At 39.6% G+C, this 27,528-nt stretch overlaps 1 protein-coding gene across 2 annotated transcripts in view; it reads left to right on the top strand.

Annotated features, from left to right (window-relative positions):
• Positions 1-27,528, top strand: part of Rfwd3 (ring finger and WD repeat domain 3) — a 40,680-nt gene that overhangs the window by 4,716 nt on the left and 8,436 nt on the right. Inside the window, exons 2-10 of one of the 2 annotated variants that reach the window (XM_046435084.2) lie at positions 2,460-3,081; positions 11,091-11,293; positions 11,833-11,903; positions 14,578-14,769; positions 14,855-14,946; positions 19,852-19,966; positions 21,008-21,236; positions 23,926-24,076; positions 25,004-25,180. In XM_046435084.2, coding sequence (XP_046291040.1) covers positions 2,462-3,081; positions 11,091-11,293; positions 11,833-11,903; positions 14,578-14,769; positions 14,855-14,946; positions 19,852-19,966; positions 21,008-21,236; positions 23,926-24,076; positions 25,004-25,180 — 1,850 coding nt within the window. In that variant the 5' untranslated portion in view covers positions 2,460-2,461. Of the gene's footprint in view, positions 1-2,459; positions 3,082-11,090; positions 11,294-11,832; positions 11,904-14,574; positions 14,770-14,854; positions 14,947-19,851; positions 19,967-21,007; positions 21,237-23,925; positions 24,077-25,003; positions 25,181-27,528 lie in introns of both variants that reach the window. The other variant, XM_046435083.2, reaches the window with a different exon arrangement.

Raw genomic sequence — 27,528 nt, 5'->3', positions numbered from 1 at the left:
CAAAAATGAACAGAAACCAGAAACCCCACAAGACTATGAAGGTTGCTTATTTTTGTTTTTTTTTTGTGGGACTGAAGTTTAAAACCAGGGGTGATTTACCACTAAGCTACATCCTCATCTTTTTTTTTTTTTATCTTGAGCACCTGAGCATCTGGTCTTTGTGAATTGCCAGGTTGACTTTGAACTTTCTACCCTTCTTTCTCAGCCTCAAAAGTTTCTGGGATTACTGACATGTACCTACTATGCATGGTTTGTTAAGATTCTTAAAGCTAAAGTGGGTAACTTCACCTCCACTGCTTCCACTCTTGCCCATATCTCCACGTCTAATGTCCGCTTCATGGTTGCTTCAAACTGGTCACCTGGCTTGCACTCTTGCTTTCCTGTTGTCCATTCCTAACGGAAGAAACTCCTTTCCAAGATCATGAGACCTCCATGATGGTATCTTGCCCATCCACTAAATCCCTGTTTTATTTTCCTCATTGAGTTCATTACACTGTTCTCCCCCCCCCCTTTTTTTTTTCCAGTTGTAGATGGACACAGTACCTTTATTTATTTTTATGTGGTGCTGAGGATTGAACCCAATGCTGTGAGTCAAACCCACACTTGCCAAGAACCTGTGCGCTCATTTCCTTGTGAAAATTCTTTTGATTGTTCATGTGGTCAGATTGTTGTTTTGTATTTTGGTGAGGGTTTTTTTGTTTGTTTTGTTTTGTGCCAGGGATGCTTAACTGCTGAGCCATATCCCCAGCCCTTTGTTTGTTTTTTGTTTTGTTTTTGTTTTTGTTTTTGAGACAGGTCTTGCTTAGTTGCTGAGGCTAGCTTTGAACTTGGCATGCTCATGCCATAGCCTCCTGAGATTACAGGTAATCCCCCTGGGATTACAGGTGTGTGCCACCACCTTTTCATCCTTTATACCACCTTTTCATCCTTTATGCCTTGGTTCAATTTTCACTGTTTTAGACACTTTTCCTCACATTCATATTTAAAGTGATACTCCCTTCTCCCCCTCCACTCCTCAGATCAAATGTTAGTCTGTAATTTCTTGTTTCTTTCTTTTTTTTTTTTTTTTTTTTGATTTATTTTTTGGTTGTAGTTGGACACAGTACCTTTATTTTTATTTATTTTATTTATTTATATGAGGCTCAAACCCAGGCCTCACATGTGCTAGGCGAGTACTCTCAGCCCCCTTATTTCTTTTTTTAAAGAGAAGACAGTATGGATGCAACTCACTAGAATGTAAATTCTGTAATACATGGTCTTACTTGTCTTTGCCTGTGGGGTAGCTGACTGTATAACAGGTGCTTAATAAATACCTGCTGAATGGGAAAATGTAATAGAATTAGAGACTGGAAGCATAAATAAAAAATAAAGATTGTGTGACCTTTTTGGAGAAATTGGGTTAATTTCTATATTAAGGTAATAACTGAGTTAATTTTGCAAGTATAGAAATGTTCTCAGGGCTGGGGATGTAGCTCAGTCGTACACCACATGCTTTAGCGTATATGAGGTCCTGAGGTCAATCCCTAGCACCACACACAGACACAAAAAATATCCTGTGTGCCCTTTATACCTTGATGCTACAGAAGGTGAATATTGCCTGCTAAAATTATATATAGTATCATGTGCATTTGTGTTTTGTAAATGTCCACATTACGGGTAAGACAAAGAACTGCAGGGTTTCTGGAAGATAGTGTGGTCCCCTTGTTTTGTAGATCTATTTTGGCATGTATTACTATAGTCACAGGATTTTTATGTTTTATTTTTTAAAAATTTACTTTTTAGTTGTAGGTGGACAAAATACCTTTATTTTATTTTTATGTGGTGCTGAGGATCGAATCCAGTGCCTCATGCATGCTAGGCAAGTGCTCTACTTCTGAGCCACAACCCCAGCCCAGGATTTTATGTTTTAAAGGGCAACCTAGAAAGCTGGTTATAAGTGCTGCCCCCCACCCCACCCACACACAAAGTTTCAGTACTGAGGTTTGAACCCAACAGTGCCCTACCACCATTGAGCTACATCCCCAACCCTTTTTATTTTGAGATAGGGTCTTGGCTTAGTTTCCCAGGCTGACCTTGAACTTGTGATCTTCTGCCTAAGCTTCTTGAGTAGCTGGGATTATAAGTGTGCACCACCACAACTGGCTGTGTGTATATGTGTTCCTTATGGGGAAAATGTTGATTACCAAAACCCTTTTGATTTCTTAGATCTTAAAAGTGTCCATTTTTTTGTTGTTGTTTTAATTTAGTTGTTGATGGACCTTTATTTTATGTGGTGCTGAGAATCAAACCCAGTGCCTCACACTTGCTAGGCAAGCACTCTACCACTGAGCCACAACCCCAGTCCCATTTAAGTGTCAGTTTTGCTACAAATTATCTTAAACAAAAATTCTGAAAGATTATTTAATGATTATATCAGCTGTATAACATGTTTTATCTATTTTACTAATACATTTCCCCAGTGATGGCTCAAGAAGCAATGGACTATGATCTTCAGGTGCAGTTAGATCATGCTACAGAACAGCTTGCTCCCACTGAAGTGGTCAGCAGCCAAGGGAGACCACCCCTCCTTCAACCTGTTCCTGTTGAAGGAGTCAGCAGTCAAGAAAGACCACCCCTGCTCCATCCTGTTCCTGCTGAAGGAGTCAGCAGCCAAGAAAGACCATCCCTTCTCCAGCCTGTTCCTGTTGAAGGAGTCAACAGCCTTGGGGGGCCACCCCTCCCCCAGCCTGCTCCTGCTGAAGGAGTCAGCAGCCAGGGGGTACTACCCCTGCTCCACCCTGCTCCACACATATCCATTGCCCTGACTGAGGAAGTGGAGCTCTCAGAAGATAATGTGCAGAACATTAATCCTGGGGCTTCAGAAGAGCATAGACAGGGATCTGGTGCTAACCATACTCTCCAAGCAGCTTCCTTGGATTCAATGAACAGCTTCATCAGTGGGCTGCAGAGACTTCATGGAATGCTGGAATTTCTGAGACCTCCTTCAGACCAAAGTGTGGGGCCAGTGAGAGCAAGGAGGAGGAGGGGGTCCACTTCTCGGAGGGCAAGAGCTTCAGGGTCTCAGAGGACCGACAATGCCAGGTAAATTTATGTATAAGTCCTATGTTCAGTGCCATACTAGAACTATGAAACTCGGGCTCTGGCCATACCCCAAATGCTGCTAAGGATAACTGTTTTGAACCCTTACTTCCTTATAAGTCAGGTAGAAATAAAAATGTCTCGTTTTGCTTCACTAAGTAGTTGAAGGAATAAGTCACACAGGTATGCTTTGAAAACTAGGGGCCAGTTTGTTTTAGTAATAGTTTCTATGGAAGTGTGCTTTTTGTTGTTGGTGGTGGTTTTTTGATGGTGATGGTGGTGGTGGTTTTAATTTTTTAGTTTTTGGCACTATAGATTGAACAGAGGCATTTAACCACTGAGCTACATCCCCATTCTCATCACCCCCCTTTTTTAATATTTGTTTTTTAGTTGTAGTTGGACACAATACCTTTGTTTTATTTATTTTTATGTGGTGCTGAGGATTGAACCTAGGACCGTGCATGTGCTAGGAGAGCGCTCTACCTCTGAGCCACAACCCCGGTCCCTGTTTTTTTAATTTTTATTTTTTTCCTAATTTTTATTTATTTTTAGTTGTAGATGGACAAACAAAATAAAGCGTGGCTTTATTTTGTTTATTTTTATGTGGTGCTGACAATCAAACCCAGTGCCTCACATGCGCGAGGCAAGCACTGTGCCGCTGAGCTATAGCTCCAGTCCCTTTATTTTTTATTTTGAGACAGGGTCTTGCTAAGTTGCTGCAGCTATCCATGAACTTTCAATCCTCTTGCCTCAGCCTCTGAGTCACTGAGAAAACAGGCATGTGCCACTATGCCTGATTTTTTTTTTTTTTTTAATATGATATTGGGGATCGAACCCAGGGCTTTGTACATGCTGAGCACACACTTTACCTCTGAGCTACAAGAGCCCAAAGTTAGCTCTTAGATCTTTTGTGTCTTGTATGCAAAAAAAAAAAAAAAAATTCCTGATTTGCAAGTCTACTCCACTCAACCAAGATCCATTGTTCACTGGTTACTCTACTTACAGGTATTTAAAAAAAGGCTTGTAAAGAGTGGATTTGAGGGGCTGGGGATGTGGCTCAAGCGGTAACGTGCTTGCCTGGCATGCGTGGGGCGCCGGGTTCGATCCTCAGCACCACATAAAATAAAATAAAGATGTTGTGTCTGCCAAAAACTGAAAAATAAATATTTAAAAAATTCTCTCTCTCTCTTTAAAAAAAAAAAAAGAATGGATTTGAATTAATTCACAGCCTATCTAAGTAATTGGGAGACATTTCAGGTTGCCTCACTTGAAAATGTGTTGCAGAGTTGAAAATAATTTATTGGGGTGTCTGTGTGCTGGGGATTCACCCCAGAGCCTTGTGTATTCTAATCATGTGCTCTACTTCTGAGCTATAGTCCCAGTCCCCAAATAATTTTTGTCCATAGTCTTTGGTTTGGTCTTGCCTCTTTAATAAGGGCTTAGCTGTCAAACCTTAAAAGACTTGATAAGATGAAGAATAACATTTTCTATGCCTCGTGGTTTTATTTAAAATGCCCTTTTTCACATCTGACCTCTGAATATTTTCATAATGTTTAGAGATTGAATTTAACTTCTTCATTTTATATGTGAAACAAATTTGGACCCTGAGAGAGTACAGTATTCAGGTTCTCGTAGTTATAGCACAAAAGGGTTAACGTAGTGGACCTTTGATTTTACTTGTTTTCGAACGCTATGGAAATATTGAGATAATATTAAAATGCAGAAGCTAGGTCATCTGTTACCTGTTTTACAAATGAGAGAGCCAGTGGAATAACTTGTGATTTGCCTGGAGTGACTCTAAAATTTGACTATTGCCTTCTGGTTCTTGATTCAGAATCTTTTTGGGTGGGAGGAGGTACTGGGATTGAACTCAGGGCACTTAACCACTGCACCATGTCCCAGCCTCCTCCCACCCTTTTAATACGTGTTTGGAAGTACTAACCCAGAACTCAACATAGGCTAGGTAAGCACTGAGTACATCCCCAGTTCTTGCATCTTTTTACCATGGATCCTGCTAATTGTTGTCTCAGAGTTTGCTATTGCTGTGGCTCTGATCTTGAGTTGCAAATGTGCATTAATATCATTATTAACCTGTCATTTCTCAGACTATAAAGGCAGAGTAAGATTTCGTGGGCTAGGGATATAGCTCAGTTGGTAGAGTACTTGCTTTGCATATACAAGGCTCTGGGTTCAATCCCCAGCACCATAAGTTAGAATTTCTTTCTTTTTTTTTTTTTTTTTGGTACCAGAGATTGAACTCAGGGGCACTTGACCACTGAGCCACATTCCCAGCTCTATTTTGTATTTTATTTAGAGAGAGGGTCTCACTGAGTTGATTAGCACCTCTCTCTTTTTTTTTTTTTTTTGCTGAAGCTGATTTTGAACTCATAATCCTCTTATCAGCCTTCTGAGCCACTGGGATTACAAGCATGCATCATTGTACCCGGCCCCAGCGCCATTAAAAAAAAAAAAAATTCATACATTTGTGTCATAGGTAATGGAACCTTGTAGTGTGCAGTTTGAGGACGTGGGCTACCCTTTCACAGTTAAGAATTAGGAATAGTGTTACCAGAAACTGACTGACTGCAAAGTGGCCTCTTGCAATAGTTCTCAGCTTTGCTTGTTTATACACTCAGTCTGGTTGGAGGGACTCTAGAATTGATTGTTTTTGGTCAGGCAACTGACTTGTGATATTGAGCTCATAAGAGGGTGACATTATAAACCAGATACCATTTTACAGAGAGAAATAAAACCACTATAGAGGCTGGGCTCAGTAGCACATGCCTGTAATCCCAGCAGTTTGGGAGGCTAAGGCAGAAGGATCACCAGCCTCACAACAGTGATGCACTGAGAACCCAGTGAGACCCTGTCTCTAAATAAATTACAAAATAGGTCTGGGGATGTGGCTCAGTGGTCAAGTGCCCCTGAGTTCAATCCCTAGTAGCCCCCCCCCCCCCGACAATGTACCATACAAACAGTAACCAAAAGGGAGCTGGGGTTGGCGTACTAATACAAAATAAAATAGGCTTTTCTTTTTTTAAGATGCTGATAGATCTTTATTTTATTCATTTATTTATATGCGGTGTTGAGAATCGAACCCAGTGTGTCACATGCTAGGCAAGCTCTTTACCACTGAGCCACAAACCCAGCCCAGTAAAATAAGCTTTAAGACAAAAAATGGTTATGAGTTTAAGAAAGCATTTTTTTTTTTTTTAAGAAAGCATTTTTATAATGATGAAAGTACCAATACATCTAGAAGGTATAAGAATTATAAACCTGCCTACACCTAACAAAAGAGCCCTAAAGTCCATGAAGGAAAAGTTGACAATTAAAGGGAGAATTAGGCCGTATACTAGACATGAATACTTCACTTTTTGCTCCTGCTGCTGTTTTTGTTTTGTTTTGTTTTGATATTGGGAATTGAACCCAGGGATTCTCTACCATTTAGCTTCATCCTTAGTCCTTTTACTTTTGTTGTTGTTGTTGTAGATCGACAATGTATTAGGGTTCTCTAGAGGAACAGAATTAACGGAAATATAATTATAAAAAGGGGACTTATTAGATTGGCTTATGTGATCAGAAACTGGATAGTCCACAATGGCTGTCTGTAGGCTGGAGAGCTGGGAGAACCAGTAGCTGCACAATTTAAGAGGCTGAAGCCCCAGAACAAGAGGAATCCATGGTGCTACCCTCGACTGAGACCTAAGCCTTCTGGAGAATCACTGTCAGAGTCCTCTTTTGGAAGAGTGAGGAAGGGAAAATTATATCTTCAGACAATTGCAGCAGTAACCAAGAACCCATTCAAGAAGAATTGAGCTTACATCTACTGCTGCTTCTTTCTTCTTCCAACTTTTATTCCATCCAAGCCATTATCCTTTTGGTTGGTGCTACCCACGCTTATGGAGGGTCTCCATCTCAGTTGGCTATCCCTCATGCCAGTCATTCCTGGACACACCCATAATCTTAATCCTTGGCATTTCTTAATCTAATCAAGTTGAGAGTTCAAATTAGCCATTACAGACAGGATACCTTTGTTTTTGTTTGTTTTGTTTTGTTTTTCATTTTTATGTGGTGCTGAGGATTGAACCTAGTGCCTTACATGTGCTAGGCAAGTGCTCTAACATTGAGCTCTCAGTCCTTTTACTTTTTTAATTTATTTTTTTAAAATATTTTTTAGTTGTAGATGGACACATTACCTTTATTTTACTTATTAATTTTTATGTGGTGCTGAGGATTGAACCCAGTACCCTCACAACCTCAGTCCCTACTTCTTTATTTTAAGAAAGGGTCTTGCTAAGTTGTTCAGAGCCTCTAAGTTGCTAAGGCTGGCCTTAAACCTGCAATATTACAGGCATATGTCACCATACCCAGCTGATACTTTAAAATATGGGTCAAACAATTAGAAAATTAACAAGGAAGGTAGAAGACTTGAACAACATAATAAAAACCTATCTATACATGGTGGTATGTTCCTATAATCCTGTGGTTTGGAAGGCTGAGGCAGGAGGATCATAAATTCCATGCCAGACTCAACAACGTAGTGAGACCTTGTCTCAAAAAATAAAAAGAGCTGGGGATGTAGCTCAGGGGTAGAACGCTCCAGTACCACCACTGCCCCACAAAAGGCAATATATGAAATAGAGAAAAAAGAGAGAAAGTGAACCAATCCAAAAGTTTGAGAATTGAACCCAGGGCCTTGTATTTGCTAATAATAGCACACACTCTGCCACTGACATATATCCCTAGCCCTTGTAAGACATTGGCAAAATGGACATGTTTCTAGCTAGATTGAACAAAAACTAAATAGAGGGGGCTAAGGTTGTAGCTCAGTGGTAGAATGCTTGCCTAGTCCGTGTGAGACACTGTTAAATCCTCAGCACCACAATAAAATAAATAAAAGTTTTTTTAAAAAAAGAATGGGGGGGTGGGATTGTGGCTCAGTGGTAGAGTGCTCACCTAGCATGCATGAGGCACTGGGTTTGATCTTCAGCACCACATAAATGTAAAATAAAGATTGTGTCCACTTAAAACTAAATAAATATTTAAAAAGAATAGTAACAAACTAAATAGAGAAGACTCAGGGTCCAGCAAAGCGGCGCATGCCTGTAATCCTGGCTACTCAGGAGGCTAAAGCAAAAGAATTGCAAGTTTGAGACCAGCCTCAGCAACTTAATGAGATCCTATCTCAAAAAATGGAAAGAGTTGGGGCTATAGTTCAGTGGTGGAGTTCCCCTGGGTTCAATCTATACCACAAAAGAAAATATTAAAATTGGTATTGGACTAGAGGATATTACCAGTTTTATTAAAGAGAACAGTATTATGAAGGAATAGTGTGAACATTTTTATGTCAAGAAATTAAATGACTTAGGTGAAAATGTCAAATAATTAGAAAGATATAAGCTATCAATGCTCTTGGTGGGGCGGGGATCTGAGTAGAACAAAACAAGTATAGAGATTTAATTAGTAATAATTAAAAGCATGCCAGGGATAGTTGCACATACTGTGATCCCACCTACTTGAGAGTCTGGCAAGTTAGAGACCACCTCGGGCAATTAACAAGATCCTGTCTTTTTTTTTTTTTTTTTTTTTTAGTTGTAGGTGGACATAATACCTTTATTTTATTTTTATGTGGTGCTGAGGATTGAACCCAGTGCCCCATGCATGCTAGGTGAATGCTCTACCACTGAGTCACAACCCCAGCCCACAATAGCCTTTTATTTATTTATTTATTTATTTATTTATTTTTAGTTTTCGGCGGACACAACATCTTTGTTTGTATGTGGTGGTGAGGATCGAACCTGGGCCGCGCGCATGGCAGGCGAGCGCGCTACCGGTTGAGCCACATCCCCAGCCCCCCACAATAGCCTTTTATAAAGTAAATTTAGAAAAGGTTTAGGTGCCTAGCTCAGTGTTAAAGTGCTGACCTAGCATTTATGAAGCCTTTAGTTCAATTCCTAGCACCACAAAAAAAAAGAAAGAAATAAGAACACTTCACAAAGAAGATTCCAGAATCAGATGGTATCCCTCATGAATTCTACCGAGTAATTTAAAAGGAAATAAGCATACATTACTTTATAAACTCTTTTTCTAAAAATGGAAGGAGAGAATATTTCCTGATTCTATGAGGTCAGTACTGCTTTGGTACCAAAATCATATAGTGAAATGCTAGCAAACCAAATCCAGCAACGTGTAGGAAGGATTATATATCATAACTAAATAGCATTTGTTCCAGGAAAGCAAAGTTGATTCAACAGTCAAAAAGCAATTAATGACATACACCATGGTATCTCCGTATAGGGGTTGGGTGTAGTGGTGCATGCATGTAACCCCAGTGAATTGGGAAAGTTGAGGCAGGAGAATCACAAGTTTAAGGCCAGCTTGGCAATTGAGACTCCCCACCCCACCCCTGTTTTTTTTTTTTTTTTTTTTTTTTTTTTAAATCAGTACTGTAAATTGAACCCAGGATCCTCTATCACTGATCTGTATCCCCAGTCCTTTTTATTTTTTGAGACAGGATCTCGCCTCAGACTTTGGTTCCTCTTGCTTAGCCTTTAAAGTCTTTGAGATTATAGGCGAGCACTGCCATACCTGGCTCTTTCCCTCTCAAAAATTTTAAAAGGGGCTGGGGATGTAGCTCAGAGGTAGAATACTCCTAGTTAAATCCTAGTACCAAAAATGAAAATAAAAACAATATGGGTAAAAGAATGAATATCTCAATAGATGCTATCCAAGACCACGTCATGATAAACATACACAGTAAACTAGGAATGACGGGAATTTCCTCAACAGGATAAAAGTCATTAATGAAAAATTTCTAAATAACATCTCAATAAATGGTCAAAGACTGGAAACTTTACTCCTAAAATGAGAAACGTGACAAAGATTTCTGTTTTTACCACTTTTGTTCAACTTTGTACCAGGAAGCTTGATAAGAAAGGAAAAAAAAATGAAGCTATAATTTTTATAGATGATCTTTTATTTATCAAGTTGTAAAGAGTCCAGACACAAAAGGCCATATATTGTAAGATTCAGTTCATATGAAATGCCCAGAATAGGCAAATATATAGATGGAAAGTAGAATAGTGATTCCTGGGAGGAGGAGAGAAAGGGAATGACTGCTTATGAGTAGAAGGTTCCTGTTAGATAACATGAAAATGTTTTGGAATCAAATGTGGCTACAATTACATAATTTCTGGGCATGCTAAAACCACTGACATTATTCTTACATCCCTAGCCCTTTTATTTTTTATCTTTTACCTCAGCCTCCTGAGTCACTGGAAATACAGGTATGAGCCACCATGCTCAGCAAGTTGTTCACTTTTGGCGGGGCATGAGGAGAGTACCAGGGATTGAATTCAGGCACTCGACTACTGAGCCCTAGCCCCAGCCCTATGTTGTATTTTTATTTAGAAACAGGGTCTTACTGAGTTGCTTAGCACCTCGCTTTTGCTGAGGCTGGCTTTGAACTCACCATCCTCCTGAGCCTCAGCCTCCCGAGCCTCTGGAATTATAGGTATGCACCACCGCACCTGGCAAGTTGTTCGCTTTTAAATCAGCAGTTTTACAATGTGAGAAACTGTAAAATCACACAGAATTAACTTTAAGCAGAAGAGTCGTGCTCCATTGTGGACCAAAGTAGCAGTGATTTTAAAAATATCCAGCAGGTTGTGCTGGCACATGCTTATAATCCCAGCAGCTCTGGAGGCTGAAGTAGGAGTATTGCAAGTTTGAGGCCAGCCTTGGCAACTTAGCAAGACCCTGTCTCAAAAACTAAAAAGATGGCTGGTGATATGGCTCAGTGGTAGAGTGCCTCTGTGTTCAATTCTCACTACCGAAAAGAATACCCAGGCCAGTGAGCACCTGTCTATATCTGCTCTTCCTTCTACAACTTTCAAAGGTAGCATATTGAAATAATTGATTGGAATAACTAAGATTTACCTTCACATTACTATAGGTTATTAGTTTGATGATGGTGTATTATACTATGATTCTGTTGTCTTTTGCATATATAGGTTGAGAGCACCACTGGATGCTTACTTTCAGGTGAGCAGGACCCAGCCTCACTTTCCAGCTGCATCTTATGATTCAGAGACTAGGGATCCTGTACCTGAAGACTTGCCAGTGTCAAGCAGTTCTGATTCTGACAGTGAGAGCTCTGCAGAGTATGAAGAGGTTGTTGTCCCTGCAGAAGAGACTGAAGCTGTCATTTCAGAAGGTCAGTATTTTATCCATGTTTGAATTCAAAAGTTTAACATCCACAAAGCTCAAGCTTCAGAAGGCAAGAAAATGTAGATTTGTGCTTTTATACCTTCCCTTTCTCCTTCAAATATCATGGATTCCTCTGCTTACACTACAGAGCTTTCTCTGGTCATGGTTATAATGAGGATTTGATCTGACTCATGGTTTTATTCGATTTGTGTCCCTGTGAGTCAGTCCCTTTGTAATAAAATGTAAAATTCCCTTTCATTTTCTTACACATCTGAGAAGGAAATGGATTCCGTATTTGAAATAAAAATTTTGTAAATTCAGTCCCTTGTCTATGTATGCTTAAGAATATACAAAATAAGTAAATAGTAATGACAGTAATAAATTCATTGATGGTATTTGGGGAAATGTCATCCCTCTTGCAGCTCAGTACCAGTTAGAAATGGAAAGCTTCAGTGAGTTAGACTTTCTCCTGCTACTTTCTTGTACCTAATGTCTTTTTTCCCCCCGTTTTTATCTATTCTGTCATTTTTGGATACAATTTGGCAGAGCAACTGGGAGATGTCTCAGCAGACCAAGAAGTTACATTTATCAGTGGAGACAAGACCCTTCCCAAACAGGTAATATGAACATGCTTTTAAATGAAAAGTTTATATTTCATCTTAAAGGTGGTTGCTGTTTAAAATAGAAAGCTTTCAGGCTCTGAAGACAGTAAGCCCTGTGACCAAAGACCTGATAACAAATAGAGGAGGACAAGTTTATTTTGGCTCACAGTTTTAGAGGTTCAGTCCATGGTTCACCTCTATAGTTCTGGGTCCAGTATAAGGCAGAACATCATGATGGAAGTAAGTGGCAAAGGAAGGCAGCTCAAGACATGGCAAAAAGGAAGCAGAGAGAGCTCCACTCACCAGGGACAAAGTATATACCCCAAAGGCATGCCCCCAATGACCTTCCTCCTCCTACCTGCCTAAGGTTACTACCTGGTTAATACATCAGTGGATTAAGCCACTGATTGTTACAGCTCTTGTAATTGCATTGTTTCACACATGAACTTTTGGGGGATGCCTTATACCCGAACCGTAACAAGCCTAGATGTGGATCCTTTTTCTGTTTCTCATTATTTCCATGATTGCTTCCTCTTAAGTTTAAAAAGGTTGGGGGTGTTTGAGAATAACCGTCTGTCTATCTAACATGGTTAAATATCAGTTGAGAAATTAGGTATATTTCAGCAGGGTAGTCCACACACGTAATCCCAGAGTCTTGGGATGCTGAGACAGGAGGATCACAAGTATAAGGCCAGCCTCAGCAACTTAATGAGACTCCTCCCCAGTCCCACAACCTGTGCTCATTCTATCTCAAAATAAAAAGCAAAACGGGCTGTGGATGTAGCAGAGTTCCCCCTAGATTCAGTTCCCAATACTGGAAAATATTTAAAAATAGGTATAAATGTGCCTTAAAAATTTCAAGCAGAATGTGATAAACAGCTTTTCATTTTTTAAGATGACATATGTGCTTATTTTCCTATATATGAATCATTTACACCTGCTTTGAATTCTGTCGATCTCAGAACATTATTTGTCTACTTTCTTGCATGTTTCTATATTGTCTCCATGTTTCTATTTCTGAAAATCTTTTACATACATATAAACACATATTTATATGTGTTTCTTGTTAAAAATTTACACAGAAAGAATTAGATTTTGTCCTTAATCTGGCTTTTTCCCCACTCCCCAGCTTATTACATCTTGGAGAGCTTTCCATTGTCAGTATATAGATTTGACTCTTGTTTTTAATAGCTGTACAGTATTCCATTGTAGGAATAAATTTTTAGTTAACTCTTGTGTACACCATGGTTGTTTGCTCTTTTTATGTTTTTATTATATGAATCATATTGCACTGAACATTTTTATTCAGTTGTCTTCACAAATATTTGTGATTATACCCATTGGGGATATATTTCTTAGCAGAGACATTGCTGTATCAAAGACACGTTGTAATTTTGATAGATATCCAAATTACCCTCCAGGAATTAGTGCAACTTTATACTTATATAACACCAGTATGTAAGCATGTCCATTTCTCTCTCACCTTCAACAGTGCCTGGTGTCATCAGACATCCATATGTACTTTTTTTTTTTAATATTTTATTTTTTAGTTTTAGATGGACACAGTATCTTAATTATTTAATGTGGTGCTGAGGATCAAACCCAGTGCCTCACGCATGCCAGGCGAGCGCGCCAGCACTTGAGCCACATCCCAAGCCCCCCCCTTTTTTAAATCTTTGTACAGATAGCTGCTTTTTTGTAATGTGTGTATTTATAATTTTAGTTGTCAATGGACCTTTATTTATTCATTTATATGCAATGCTGAGAATCTAACTCAGTGCCTCACACATGCTAGGCAAGTGTTCTGCTGAGCCACATCAGCTCTAGTTGTTTTTCTTTTCTTTTTTGTTTTTGTTTTGTTTTTGTTACCAGGGTTAAGGACCGAACTCATGGCCTTGCACATGCTAGGCAAGTGCTCTGCCACTGAGCTAAACCCCAACCGCTGCTTTTCTTCAATGAAGGGAAAATCCAAGAATTTAATAAGATCAAAAGGTAGTATGGGCTTTTAATCCCAGTGGCTTAGGAGGCTGAGGCAGGAGGATCACACGTTTGATGCCAGCCTTAGCAGCTAGCAAGACCCTAAGCAATTCAACAAGACCCTGTGGCTGGGATTGTGGCTCAGAGGTAGACCATATTCGAGGCCCTGGGTTTCATCTTTAGCACCACATGAAAATAAATAAGTAAAGATATTGTGTCCAACTGCAACTAAAAAAATTTTAAATATTAAAAAAAAAAAAGACCTTGTGATGTGGCTCAGTGGTAAAGCACCCCCGATACCAAAAAAAAAAAAAAATAGTAGTATGGAGCCAGGAGTGGTGGTATACACCCATAAGCCCAGTGATACAGGAGACAGACAGGAGGACTACAAGTTCAAAGGCAGCGTTGTCAATTTAGCGAGATGTGTTTCAAAAAGACTGGGAGTTAGAATATATGTATAGTATGCATGAACCCCTGGGTTTAATCCCCAGCACCACAAAAAGTAACAGTATTTTCATGATTTATATTTTGCCAGATTGCATTCTAGAAAAAAATAAAAAGTAATTTATAGGTATTGCAGTTTTTCTGCATCCATTTCAGCGAGGTTTGTGTCATTTTTGTGTACTTTTGTTAATTGGATAGAGTTGTTTACCCTTTTCGAGCCTGATTTTGCATTTTCTCATTTGAGTGTATCCCAATTTCCATCCAGCAGTCTCCCCAGAAATCCAATCCTACTCTACCTTCTGCTTCTACGGATGAAGAAGAAGGGGATACTTGCACAATATGTTTGGAACAGTGGACCAATGCTGGCGACCACCGGCTCTCAGCATTACGCTGTGGGCACCTCTTTGGGTATAGATGCATTTCTAAGTGGCTTAAAGGACAAGCACGAAAATGTCCCCAGGTAAGGACCATAATTAAGTAAGGACCTAATATGTTAAGTCAGAATTCCTAGAACCACACTAATTGTTTTCCATTGGACTCTTTAGTGCAACAAGAAAGCCAAGCACAATGACATCATTGTCCTTTATGCCCGAACCCTCAGAGCTTTGGACACCAGTGAACAAGAGCAGGTGAAAAGGTAAGTGGTGAGAGTGTGCCTACCTGGACTATTCCCTTTGTGTTCTCGTAGGCACATCTTTAAAAGGGAGTATGAAACCACTTTTAGTGTGGTTCTGAGACTTTCTGATTTGGGAATTTCTAGAGAGATTTCAGTCTGTCCTACATTATTATTTAAAATGCACACCTGATGATCTTCTGAAGGGAATCTGCACTGTTTGCTCTCTATACAGCATTAAAAATGAACATCTGAAGCTGGGTGCTGTGTTGCACTCTAGTCCCAGAAACCTAGGAGATTGAGGCAGGATGATTGAGCCCATAAGTTTGGGGCCAGCCTGGGCAACATATCAAGACCCTGTCACAAAGAGCAGGGGCAGCAGTCTAGCACATTACTTAACTGATGCCATTTTTGCTTTTCATGTTCCTAAGGCCCTGTACAACAGCTCTCCTAATAGAAAGCTCATAAAAAATTTGCACGTGCAATGCAAAAAACTACCAACATTTTGTAAGCCTTAAACAGTTGCTTAAAGTACTACTTAAAGCTGGGTATGGTGGGGTATACCTGTAATTGCACTGACTTGGGAGTCTGAAGCAGGGAGATCCCAGGTTCAAGGCCAGCCTGGGCAACTTAGCAAGACCCTGTCTCAAAAGGGTTGGGAGACTGGGGTTGTGGCTTAGTACAAGAGCACTTGCCTAGCATGTGTCAGGCACTAGGTTCGATTCTCAGCACCACATATAAATAAATAAAATAAAGGTTCGTCGTCAACTAAATATTTAAAGGGAGGGGGTTGGGATGTAACTTAGTGGTAATGCACCGCTGAATTCAATCCACAGTACCAAACAAAGGCTACTATGTAAAATATGCTTTAAGAATATTAAAGAGGGGGCTGGGGTTGTGGGTTAGAGGTAGAGCACTCACCTAGCATGGGTGAGGCCCTGGGTTCAATCCTCAGCATCACATAAAAATAAATAAAGATATTGTATCCAACTACAACTAAAAAGAAGAACATTTAAGAGCCTGGCACGGTGGCACACAACTGTCATCCCAGTGGTTGAGGTGTCTGAGGTAGGAGGATTGCAACTTTAAAACCAGCCTCAGCAATTTAGCCTGTCACTGTCTAAATATTAAAATACCAAAAAAGGGCTGGGGATGTGACTGAGTGGTTAAGTGCACCTGGGTTCAATTCCTGATACAGAAAATGTTAAAAAGAACCTGAAACAGGCCACCTCAGCTATTTAGCAAGGTCCTAAGCAATTTAGTAAGACACTGTCTCAAAATTTAAAATAAAAAGGGGCTTAGGATATGGCTCAGTGGTAAAGTACCCCTGGGTTAAATTCCCAGTACCAAAGGCGGGGAATAAAGCACATAAAAAAAGGCATAGAATGTAGCTCAGTTTAGAGTGCTTGCCTTGTATGTATGAGGACCCAGGTTCCATCCCCAATGCTATTAAAATAAATAAAAAGGCAAAATCTATAGGTTTGGCTAAAGGAATAAATCCTAGCTGAGTGTGGTAGCATATCTGTAGTCCTAACTATTGGGGAGACTGAGATGAGAGGATCACTTGAGCCCATATGTTAGAGATCAGTCTGGGCATTTAAAAAATGAGAGGGAGGAAAAGAGAAACACTTTTTTTTTTTTTTTGGTACCAGGGATTGAATCAGATACACTCAACCACTGAGCCATATCCCCAGCCCTATTTTGAATTTTATTTAGAGACAGATTCTTGCTAAGTTGCTTAGCACCTTGCTTTTGCTGAGGCTGGCTTTGAACTCATGATCCTCCTGTCTTAGCCTCCCGAGCTGCTGGGATTATAGGTGTGCGCCACAGTGCCCAGCAGAGATAAAACCACTTTTATAAATTGTTTATCATTCCCAAGAATGATTATATATTGTGTGGCTTAGAAAGTTTTTATACTTTGTGTAAACATTATATTGTTACAATTTAAGACATTGAGCCTTAGGCTGACCTCCAACTTTTCATCCTCCTGCTGCAGATACCTGATCAGCTGGGATTACATGCTTGGGCCATCATACCAGCTAAAATCAATTTTTAAGTTCCATATAAAACTGAGTGGCGCACACATGTGAACTCAAGTGGGATATTGAGGTGAGAGGGAGATTTGAGGCGAGAGGATCACAAGTGGAGGGCAGCCTAGGCAATTTAGTGAGACCCTGTATCAAAATAAAGGGGTCAAATCCAGACATGGTGGCACATACCTGTAATCGGGAGGCTGAGAGAGGAGGATTGAGAGTTCAAAGTCAGCCTCAGCAGCAACGAGGCACTAAGCAACTCAGTGAGACCCTGTCTAAATAAAAGTACAAAATAGGGCTAGGGATGAGGCTCAGTGGTTGAGAGCCCCAGAGTTCAATCCATGTACAATCAATCAGTAATAAATAAATAAATAAAACAAAGGGCTTGGGATATGGCTCAATTGTTAAGTGCCCCTGCATTCAATCTCTGGTACCAAAGCGGGGCGGCTGGGATGTAGCTCAGTGTTAGAATACCCGGGGGGTTCAATTCCCAGTACCACAAAAATAAAAATAAGTAAATCCTTTGGGCTCTTGATTAAAATAGCATTAAATTTTTAGAGTTAACTTGAGGAGTTATAATCTTCATGATGTCTTTTCTAGCTGTGAACATTGTATAATATCCTTCCTTTTTTTTTTTTTTTTCTGGTTTTCTGTGTTTTGAATATACTTTGCTTCATAAAGATCTTCTGAATCCTTTAACTTTATTCCTAGATTGTCATTGTTAAAATTGTTGTTGGTAATGTTTTTTTTTTAATTCCCTTCACTAATCAGTTGTCTGGTAAGTAGGGAATCTTATTGATTTTTTTCTAACGAGTCTATCATTTTTTAAGAATTATTTTTAGTTGTAGATGGACATAATAGCTCTATTTTTATATATTTGGGTTTTTTTTATGTGGTACTGAGGATTGAACCCAGTGCCTCACACATGCTAGGCAAGTGCTCTGTCACTGAGCCCCAGGCCCAGTCCATTGATATCATTTAAAAAAAAAATCGTAGGTTGATAGCATACCTTTATTTTAATTGTTTATTTTTATGTGGTACTAAGGATCGAACCCAGTGCCTCACACATGCTAGGCAAGTGTTCTGCCACTGAACCACAACTCCAGTCCCGATTTTTTTGGTTTTGGTTTTTTATTGTTGTTGTTTTGGTTTATGGTTCTGGAGATTGAACACAGGGCCTTCACACATGCTAGGCAAGTGCTTTACCACTGAGCCCTTTCTAGGTTTTGTTTTGAGAAAGGTCTTTCTCTATAGAAGTGCCTACACTGACCTAGAACTTGATTTTGAGACAAGGTCTCACTAAGTTGCTGAGGCTGTCCTCAAACTTGTGATCCTCTTGCCTTAGGCTTCCTGATGTGCACCACTGCACTCAGCAGGTCTGCTTTTCTTGGTCTTAATTCAAGCAACCTCGATGAACCGTAATAGTTTTGAGTTCACTAGAATTTTTCTTGAAAATAAATAAGTATAGGCAGCTTTATCTCTTCCCTTCCAATTTTCATCATTTTTTTCTTTTTGATTTTATTGGAATGTAATTCAGTCCTTGTTTTTGCATTTAATATTTTGAAACTTTTTAGGTATGTGCAAATTTAAGATTGTTACTTTTGGTGAATATGTATTATATATTGTTGTTTATATCTTCATGCTTTATTATGTATGTGTGTAGTACTGAGGATGTAACGGGTTCACTTGATGCTTTGACTGTATCTCTTGTGGCTTTGAAACTTACATGTTTTTTTCTTTTTCCCAATCTTTTCCCTAAACCTCTCACTTCTCCCTGATCTTCTTTTCCCTAAATCTTCTCTGAATTGCCTTGATAACCCACCCACCCCCGTCCTGTTCTATCACAGCCTTTGGGACAGGAGTCCCCTCTGTTTCTCCTTTGGTAGCAAAGCAATAAACCTTTTTTCTTAAACTCCTTTCCTCGTTAATGGTTTGGCATTGGCAACAGTGATTGAAACTATATCCCTTGTGTCCTTTTAGGTGGACACAATACCTTTATTTATTTATTTTTATATGAAGCTGAGAATCAAATCCAGTGCCACACATGGGCTAGGCAAGCGCTCTACCTCTGAACTACAACCCCAACCCCCTTTTTATTTTAGAGTCATGGTGTAAGTTGCCCAGGCTGAACTCAAACTGGTGATCCTCCTGCCTCAGCATCACAAGTCACTGGGATGGATTACTGGCTATTGCCTGATCATGCTTTTTGCCTTAATTATGACTGATTTTTATTTTATTAGCATTTGCTAGGTATATACTTTTATCTCTTTAATTCAGCCCCTTTTTTGGTGATTTTATTTGAGTATTTCATTAACAACTAATAGCTTATTGTTTTAATTCAACACATTCTTTTAATCACATTTGCTCTGGCTGGAAGCAGAGAGTTGGCTTTGTTCTTTTTTCCCTCCTTTTGACATAAAACCTTTTTTAGTTCCCATTTCCCAGTAAGAGGCAAATTCCTGACATCATTGCTTGCCTTAAAAACAAAATCCAGCTGGACATGGTGGTGCACACCTGTAATCCCAGTGGCTTGAGGGGCTGAGGCAGATTGTAAGTTCAAAGCAACTGAGTGAGATCCTGTCTCTAAATAAAATATTTTAAAAACATGCTGGGGATGTGTCTGTACAAAAAAAAAAAAAAAGAAAGAAAGAAAATACAGTAGGCTCATGAGTTGGTTTTAAACCCTGCGTGCTATACTCTCTTGTAGTTCCTGTAGTTTTTCTTGAATTGGAGAGGTTTTTCTCTTTTGTTTATGACTCAGTGTATATTATCCACTAGCCTGATAGATTTATAGCAAAGTATATGACAGTGTGAACATACTATGCCATCTTGATAAGACATCTTTCTGTACTGTAACCTTTCTGATCCACATTTATTGCTGTCTTTCCATTTCTAGTGCTTTACTGAAGGAGCAAATGCTCAGAAAGCAGGCTGAGTTAGAGTCTGCACAGTGCCGACTTCAACTTCAAGTTCTCACTGATGAATGCACTAAACTTCACAGTCGCGTCCAAGTGAGTTTGCTCTTGTGACTTAAATTTTGAATTCAGAATTGAAGAACAGAGCTGTGTCTACAACTCAGTGGTAATGTATATGCTTAGCATATACAAGGCCCAGGTTCAATCCTCCAAATAATAGGAATCTAAATATTTACTTAGGTTCATCACAAACATAAATAGGATTTATCAATTTGTTAAAGAAGGAAACATGACCAGTTCATTCTCTGTCTGATTAGGCTATTTGTCTGAAACACACTTCATGATGGATTCTGCTACAATCAGAACTTTAGAAAAATTGAACACCAACTGAGAATGCTCAGCTTACTAAAGTCATTTTTACCTCCCCAAATCTACCAATAAAATGAAGTTGTCCTTCTGTGCTCTCCTTATTTCATTGATTGTTAAAATACTCTAAAAACTCAGTTCTCTAGAATTCATGGTAATATTTAGTACAAGAACTCTTTCTTCCAAGTTTTTTTGGGAGTGGGGAGCTGGGTACTAGGGATTGAACTCAGGGGCATTTGACCCCTGAGCCATATCCCCAACCCTGTTTTGTGATTTATTTAGAGACAGGGTCTTTCACTGAGTTGCCTAGGGCCTAACTTTTGCTGAGGCTGGCTTTGAACTTGCGATCCTTCTATCTCAGCCTCCCTAGCCACTGGGATTACAGACATGTGCCACCTTGCCCAGCAGATCAAGGTGTTTTGTGTTTGTGGTTTTTTTGTTTGTTTTTGTTTTAATATATTTTAGTTGTAAATGAACATAATAATACCTTTATTTGTGTTTATGTTCTGAGGATTGAACCCAGTGCCTCACATGTGCAAGGCAAGCACTCTCTTACTGAGCTACAATCATCCCAGCCCTTGTTTTTGAAGGCAAGGTTTCACTAAGCTGCTTAGGGCCTCAGTAAGTTGCTGAGCCTGGCCTCAGACTTGGGATCCTCAGCCTCCTGAGTCACTGGGCACTGGCATACATCACCTTCCCTGGCAAGAAATTGTTCTTGGAGGAAATGTCAAATAAAACAGCTTTGCGTTTACAAAACCTTTTTTATTTTAGGATTTGCAAAAACTTGTTATACAGCATCGAGATCAGATTGCACAGCAACCCGGGAGCTCCCAGGCAAGTTTCCTAAACTGCCTGCCCTCCAGCCAGGGCCAGCACAAGTACCACTTCCAAAAGACCTTCACAGTATCTCAGACAGGAAACTGCCGAATCATGGCATACTGTGATGCTATGAGCTGCCTGGTGATATCACAGCCTTCTCCTCAGGCCTCCTTCCTTCCAGGTAAACAATTCAGAACCACAGCTATCGTGTTTGTTATTCTACTCTGTTTATTTCTTCTTCTCTCCTTTTTTGGAGAATTCAGGTTTCAATAGGAGGTACATAGAAGTGTGAGTCAGTGTTATAGTCTAAAGAGAACAAATCACTCCCCATATGTCCCATTCAGCTTAGTTTCATTTTAGACCTGAAATGTGTGACAAAAGTATTCTGAGGGCTAATTCAAGTTAAGACAAAATTTAATACTTATATTCAATAGTGTTCAAATTCCAAATAAAAGAACTTGGAGAATGCATTAATTATATAATACATGTGCTAATTATTTTCTTATTTTGTGCATGTAAAGTTTAATTTAGATTTTCTTACTATTGCAAACCAAATGTCCTCACATGCCCAATGAAATTGTTCCTAGATGTTACAGATGTTTTTCTTTCTTTTTTTTTTTTGGATACAACACCCTTATTTTATTTATTTTTATGTGTTGCTGAGGATTGAATCCAAACCCAGTGCTAGGCAAGCACTCTACCACTGAGCCACACCCCAGCCCCCAGATGTTTCTTTCTACTGGCTTTATCATGTGATTTTTTTTTTTTTTTACAAGTTCAAGGCCAGTCTCTGCAATGTAACAAGGCTCTAAGCAACTTAATGAGATCCTTTTTCAAAATAAAAAGTATTCCAGGGCTGGGGTTGTGGCTCAGCAGTAGAGCGCCTAACACATGCGAGGCTATCATGAATTTCCAATTAGGCCCAGTGGTGTACTCCTGTAATCCTAGAGGCTCGGAGGTGGGAGGGTTACAAATTCAAAGCCAGCATTAGCAAATTTAGCAAGGCCTTAAGCAACTCAGAGATCCTGTCTCTAAATAACAAAACAAAAAGGCCTGGGGATGTGGCTCAATGGTTAAGTGTCCCCGAGTTCAATCCCCAGTACAAAAAAAAAAAAAACATCTCCACTTAAGCATAAAGTAAAAGGATTTTTTATAATATTCTTAGATCCCATCTAAGATTTAAATTTTTTTTTTTTAGTACTAGGGATTAAACCCACCATCTCACACATGCTAGGCAAGTGCTCTGCCACTGAGCTACATCCTTTACCTTATATTTGTGGGGCGGTGCCAGGGATTGACATAGGGGCGCTTAACCACTGATTCTCCTCCGTAGCCCCTTTTATTTTTTGAGACAGTCTTGCTAAGTTCCTGAGGCTGGCCTCCAACTTGGATTAGCCTCCTGAATCACTGAGATTACTGATATGGACCACCATGCCTGGCCCTTTATTAATTTTGAGTCAGGATCTTGCTAAGTTGTCCAGGTTATCCTGAAACTTGGAATTCTCCTGTCTTGGCCTTCCTAGTAGCTGGGATTTACAGGTACGTGTCACTGTGCCTGACCCCATCCAATACATTAATAAAATGATTTATGATCAAATAAAACCTCTGGTTTTCCTCAAATTGGTTATTATTGTATCCCTTTTTGTTTTTTCACCCCCAGTACTAGGGATCAAACCTCTGGGTCCTTTATCACTGAACTACATCCCCAGTCCTTTATTTTATTATTATTATTAATATTTTTAGGACTGGGGCTGTGGCTCAGCTTCACACTTGCCTGGCATGTGTGAAGCACTGGGTTCAATTCTCCCACCACATATAAATAATAAAATAAAGATCTATCAACAATTTAAAAAAATAATAATAATATTTTTAGTTGAGGACACAATACCTTTATTTTATTTATTTTTATGCGGTACTGAGGATCGAACACAGTGCCTCACATCTGCGAAGCAAGTACTCTGAACATTGAGTACAAGCACTGAGCAGACCCCTCCAGTTCTTTATTCTGAGACAGGATCTTGCTAAGTTGCAGAGGTTTTCTCAGTCGGGCCTCCAACTTGCAATATATCTGCCCTGGCCTCCAAAGTCTGGGATTATAGGTGTGCCTTACCACACCCAGCCTTATCTCCATTCTTTACTGTTGTGTGCTTTCTGCATTTTGAGTATCTGTGCTTCAGATGCAATACTCTGTCTCTCAACAGCTTCATTGACATAAAATTGATATAAACTAAACTATGTTTAAAGTATGTGATTTGATATGTGTACACCCCTGAAACCATCACTGCATCAAGATATAATGAACATATTTATCATGCCAAAAGTTTTCTTGTCACTTTTGTAATCCCTTCCACATGGTATTTCCTCTTCTCCCCATCTCCAAATAAATGCTTCTTTTTTTTTTTTTTGGAGGTGTTAGGGATTGAACCCAGGGCCTTGGGCATGTGAGGCAAGCACTCTACCAACTGAGCTATATCCTCAGCCCTGACCTGCTTTTTATGTAGATTAGTTTGCATTTTCTAGAGTTTTATAGTGCATTGTTATTCTTTGTTTTGACTTTCAGCATATTTTTTAAAAAAAGATTTGTCCATATTTTTGTGTAATTCAATAGTTCTTTTAATTGCTGGGTAATATTACATTGTCTGTATATATAATTGTTTATTCATTCATCTATTAATAGACATTAGGGATGTATTGTACATGCTTTAAGTAAATTATTGCACTGGGGAATTTTTGTTTTCTTTGTTTGACCTTCTGTTTCTGGAGGATTTATGTGCCAAGAAAGGTAAACAAAGGAGCTACTTGAAAAGATAGTTTTCATTGGTCCTGAATTAACTTTAACTGAACTGTTTTTTTACTCTCTTCTTTGGTAGGCTTTGGTGTTAAGATGTTGAGTACTGCCAACATGAAAAGCAGTCAGTATATTCCAATGCATGGCAAACAGATCCGAGGACTGGCTTTTAGTAGTCGTTCCAAAGGCTTGCTGCTCTCTGCTTCTCTAGACAATACTATTAAACTGACTAGGTAAATAAGTCAGGGGTCTGGGTTGCATCAAATTAATATTGATGTTATGGTGCCCTTAACTCTCTTTTATTGGTCTAAAGCCTTATCTTTTGAGATCTACATAAAATTGATTCTGTTTAAAAGTGAACATACTAAACTGCAATATGCTGTTTCTTTAAAATTACATGTGTTACAAAATATATTTTAAACTGTGCAGATGAGAGTAATATTCTAGAGATGGTGAAATGGCATATTGATTATGTGTGTAATGTAAGTAACAGGTGGTGAAGGTAATGAGAAGTGGGGAATGTACTGTTAATATATTCTTTTAATTTATTCTTTAACTCAAGAGGAAAGGCTATAGCCCCAAAGTTTTGAAATTTAAAGGGGTTATCTGTGTAATTCCTAAAGGAAATTGAGAATCCAGACAGTTTGGGTTTGTGTTCTCTAAAACCAAAATATAACTGAAATGGGAACAGACTTTGACGGATCAATGATGCTTTTATTAAGCAGCAAAGGAGCACATTTTTGGGGTAGAAAACAAGGGTCTGAGTGTTATAAGGTTCAGCTGAGCGAGGTTATAGGATGTTTGGTTTGGTGGGTTTATTTAGGGTGGGACAGGAGCCTAGGGAAGTTGTTGGGGCCTGTTGTACTGGGGTGGTCAGCTAATTGAGTCAAGAACAGGTCAGGTGCCAGTCAGTCTGAGTTCCTTTTGTGTCCTCCCTGTTTCCCTTTCTGCCTTCCCTCCGAGGCCTGAGCTTCTAAATGACAGAAGCTCTAATTTACTACAGACAATATGGGTGGGGGAACAACTGCAAATAAGGGAAATGCCCTGGGGCCTATTCTCCACCCCTTCATCCTCAGTAGAGATTACCATCATTTGATAATTTTTGCCTCTTCATCATGTATTTGATTTAGTAGTAAAAAAAATCTCTCATAACTCCATAGCCTGGAGACCAATACTGTTGTCCAGACTTACAGTACCGGACGTCCTGTCTGGAGCTGTTGCTGGTGCCATGATGAAAACAATTACATCTATGCCGGACTAGCCAATGGTTCGATTCTAGTCTATGACCTGAGAAACACAAGTTGTCATATGCAGGAGTTAGTACCTCAGAAGGCCAGGTAAGAAACCACTCACTTTTTTTCTATAGATAGTAGCTTGCTTTTAGATTGTAAGTGTATTTGCCCTCTCTTCAGAGGGTATTCCACAGTTGATCAACAGTCTCTATTTCAGAATTATTAAGGTCCTTAAAATTTGTGTCCTTGATATTTCACATGGTAGAAAACTCTGGTTTCACGTAAAACCAGGTTCATAAGAGTCAGTAATCATCCAGCATGGCAAAATATAATTCTATCTGTGTTTAGAACCAGGTCTACAACTTATAAATGTAACCTTGGTGGTGTTTCTTGGCCCATTAAATGTGATTAACATAGACTTGCTGAAACAACTACTTAATTGGCACTCAAAAGAGATTTTAAGGGCTGGGGATGTGGCTCAAGTGGTAGCGCGCTTGCCTGGCATGCGTTTGGCCCGGGTTCGATCCTCAGCACCACATATAAACAAAGATGTTGTGTCTGCTGAGAACTAAACAAAATAAATAAATATTAAAATTCTCTCTCTCTCTCTCTCTTTAAAAAAAAAAAAGAGAGATTTTAAGGGCTGGGGATGTGGCTCAAGTGGTAACGTGCTCGCCTGGCATGCATGGGGCGCTGGGTTTGATCCTCAACACCACATTAAAAAAATAAAAATAAAGATATTGTGTCCACCTAAAATTAAAAAATAAAAGATTTTAAAAGAATAGCCTAATAGCCAGCCACAGTGGCACATGCTTTTGATCCCAGTGGCTTGGGACACTAAAGCAGGAGAATTGTGAGTTCAAAGCCAGCCTCAGCAAAAGCGAGGCACTAAGCAACTTAGTGAGACCCTGTCTCTGAATAAAATATAAAATAGGGCTGAGGATGTGGCTCAGTGGTGGAGTGTCCCTGAGTTTAATCTCCAGTACCCAAAAAAAAAAAAAAGCCTAATTATGGTTTAATCTGCTGGGCTTGGTGGTAGCAGTGATGGCCCATTCCCGGATCCCAGAAACTTTGGGGGCTATGAGAGGAGATTTGCATGTTCAAGGCCAGCCTCAGCAGCACAGCTAGATCAGATCTTAAAATTTTAAAAGGCTAGGAGTAGGAATATGGCAAGGTGGGTAAAGTGTCCTTGGGTTTTGTTAGCAAAAATAGTCAAAATGGTTTCAGCACCATAATGAAAGTACAAATAACCAGATGAGAGCAGACTTCATGGGTCAGCACTGTCTTTTATTTAGCAGTGGAGTCAGGCATCGGTTGTGTTCACTTTCTGGGTAGAAAACGGCCCCCGGTTACAGAGGGAGCTTGGGGTTTTATAGGTTACACACTGAGAGGTTGCTTATCAGTTTGGGCATTCAGGAAAGAGATTGTGAAAATGTGAGACTTGTTTTTACTAGGCAGTGTTTTTGCAGGGCAAGGATGGAGGGTTCAGAGCTTAGAGCTTATCTTGTCCTCCAGAGGACAGCATATTGTCACAGGGACAGGTTTAATGTGTAGTTTCACTGTCATTGGGTGAGAATTTACTTGGGAAAGGATCAATACTTGTCCTCTTCCCAGTGACTGCCATTTTAGGATTTATGTGTGTCTCCTTCCCAGGGATTGTTTTGTCACTGGGGAAGGATTAGTGTTTTGGCTTCTCCCTCTCTCTCTCCTCCTGGGTTACACACTATCTTGGGGGGTGTCATTTTAGGCTGTCATTTCCATATCCTTCAGGTTCAACCCCCTCCCCCGCCAAAAAAAAAAGTGCAGGTTGGCCTAAGGATGCCATATTGCTGTATCATTTTTAATCTAGTTCTGGGATTTAAAGGTTTATAAAAAAAAATCTGCCCATATTCTGGTATTGGTTGGCCATTTGCACCACTGTGGCTTCTCAGAATGTGTAGAACACCATGTGAACTGTCTTGGAGGTATAAAAAGTTCTCAGAAGGTGAGTAGATTCTGTGGCCTGGCCAAAATAGAAAATATCTTAAAGAAGATAGAAAGGAATCATGCTTCAGTGATGTGATCCATGGACATGAAAGTGATTGATGTGAACTCCAGGCAAATAGATAACTGCCATTAATGTATAATAATTTAAATTAAAAATAGCAAGGGGCCAGGTGTGGCATGTACCTACATTCCTGTCTACTTTTGAAGGGTGCTGAGGCTTCTCTCCCCCACCCACCCCCCACACACAGAGGGTTTTTAGTTTTGGGTTCTTTTGGGTTTTGTTTGTTTGAACACATGGCCTTCAACATGCTAGGTATGCACTCCTCTACCACTGAGTTACATCCCCCCAGCCCTTGTTATTTTGAGACAGGGTCTTGCTGTTACCAACCCTGGTCTTGAACTTGCAGTGCTTCTGCCTCAGCCTGGAAACTGGGATTACAGACATTTGCCACAGATTCCAGCTCAAG

The sequence above is a fragment of the Marmota monax genome, unplaced genomic scaffold, assembly GCF_021218885.2.
Source record: "Marmota monax isolate L192 unplaced genomic scaffold, Marmota_monax_Labrador192_F-V1.1 WCK01_AAM20220418_F8-fsc00024, whole genome shotgun sequence".
In the NCBI taxonomy this organism is placed as follows: domain Eukaryota; kingdom Metazoa; phylum Chordata; class Mammalia; order Rodentia; family Sciuridae; genus Marmota; species Marmota monax.
Note: the sequence above shows the minus strand (reverse complement) of the source record. Positions and strands in the feature narration are given on the sequence as shown.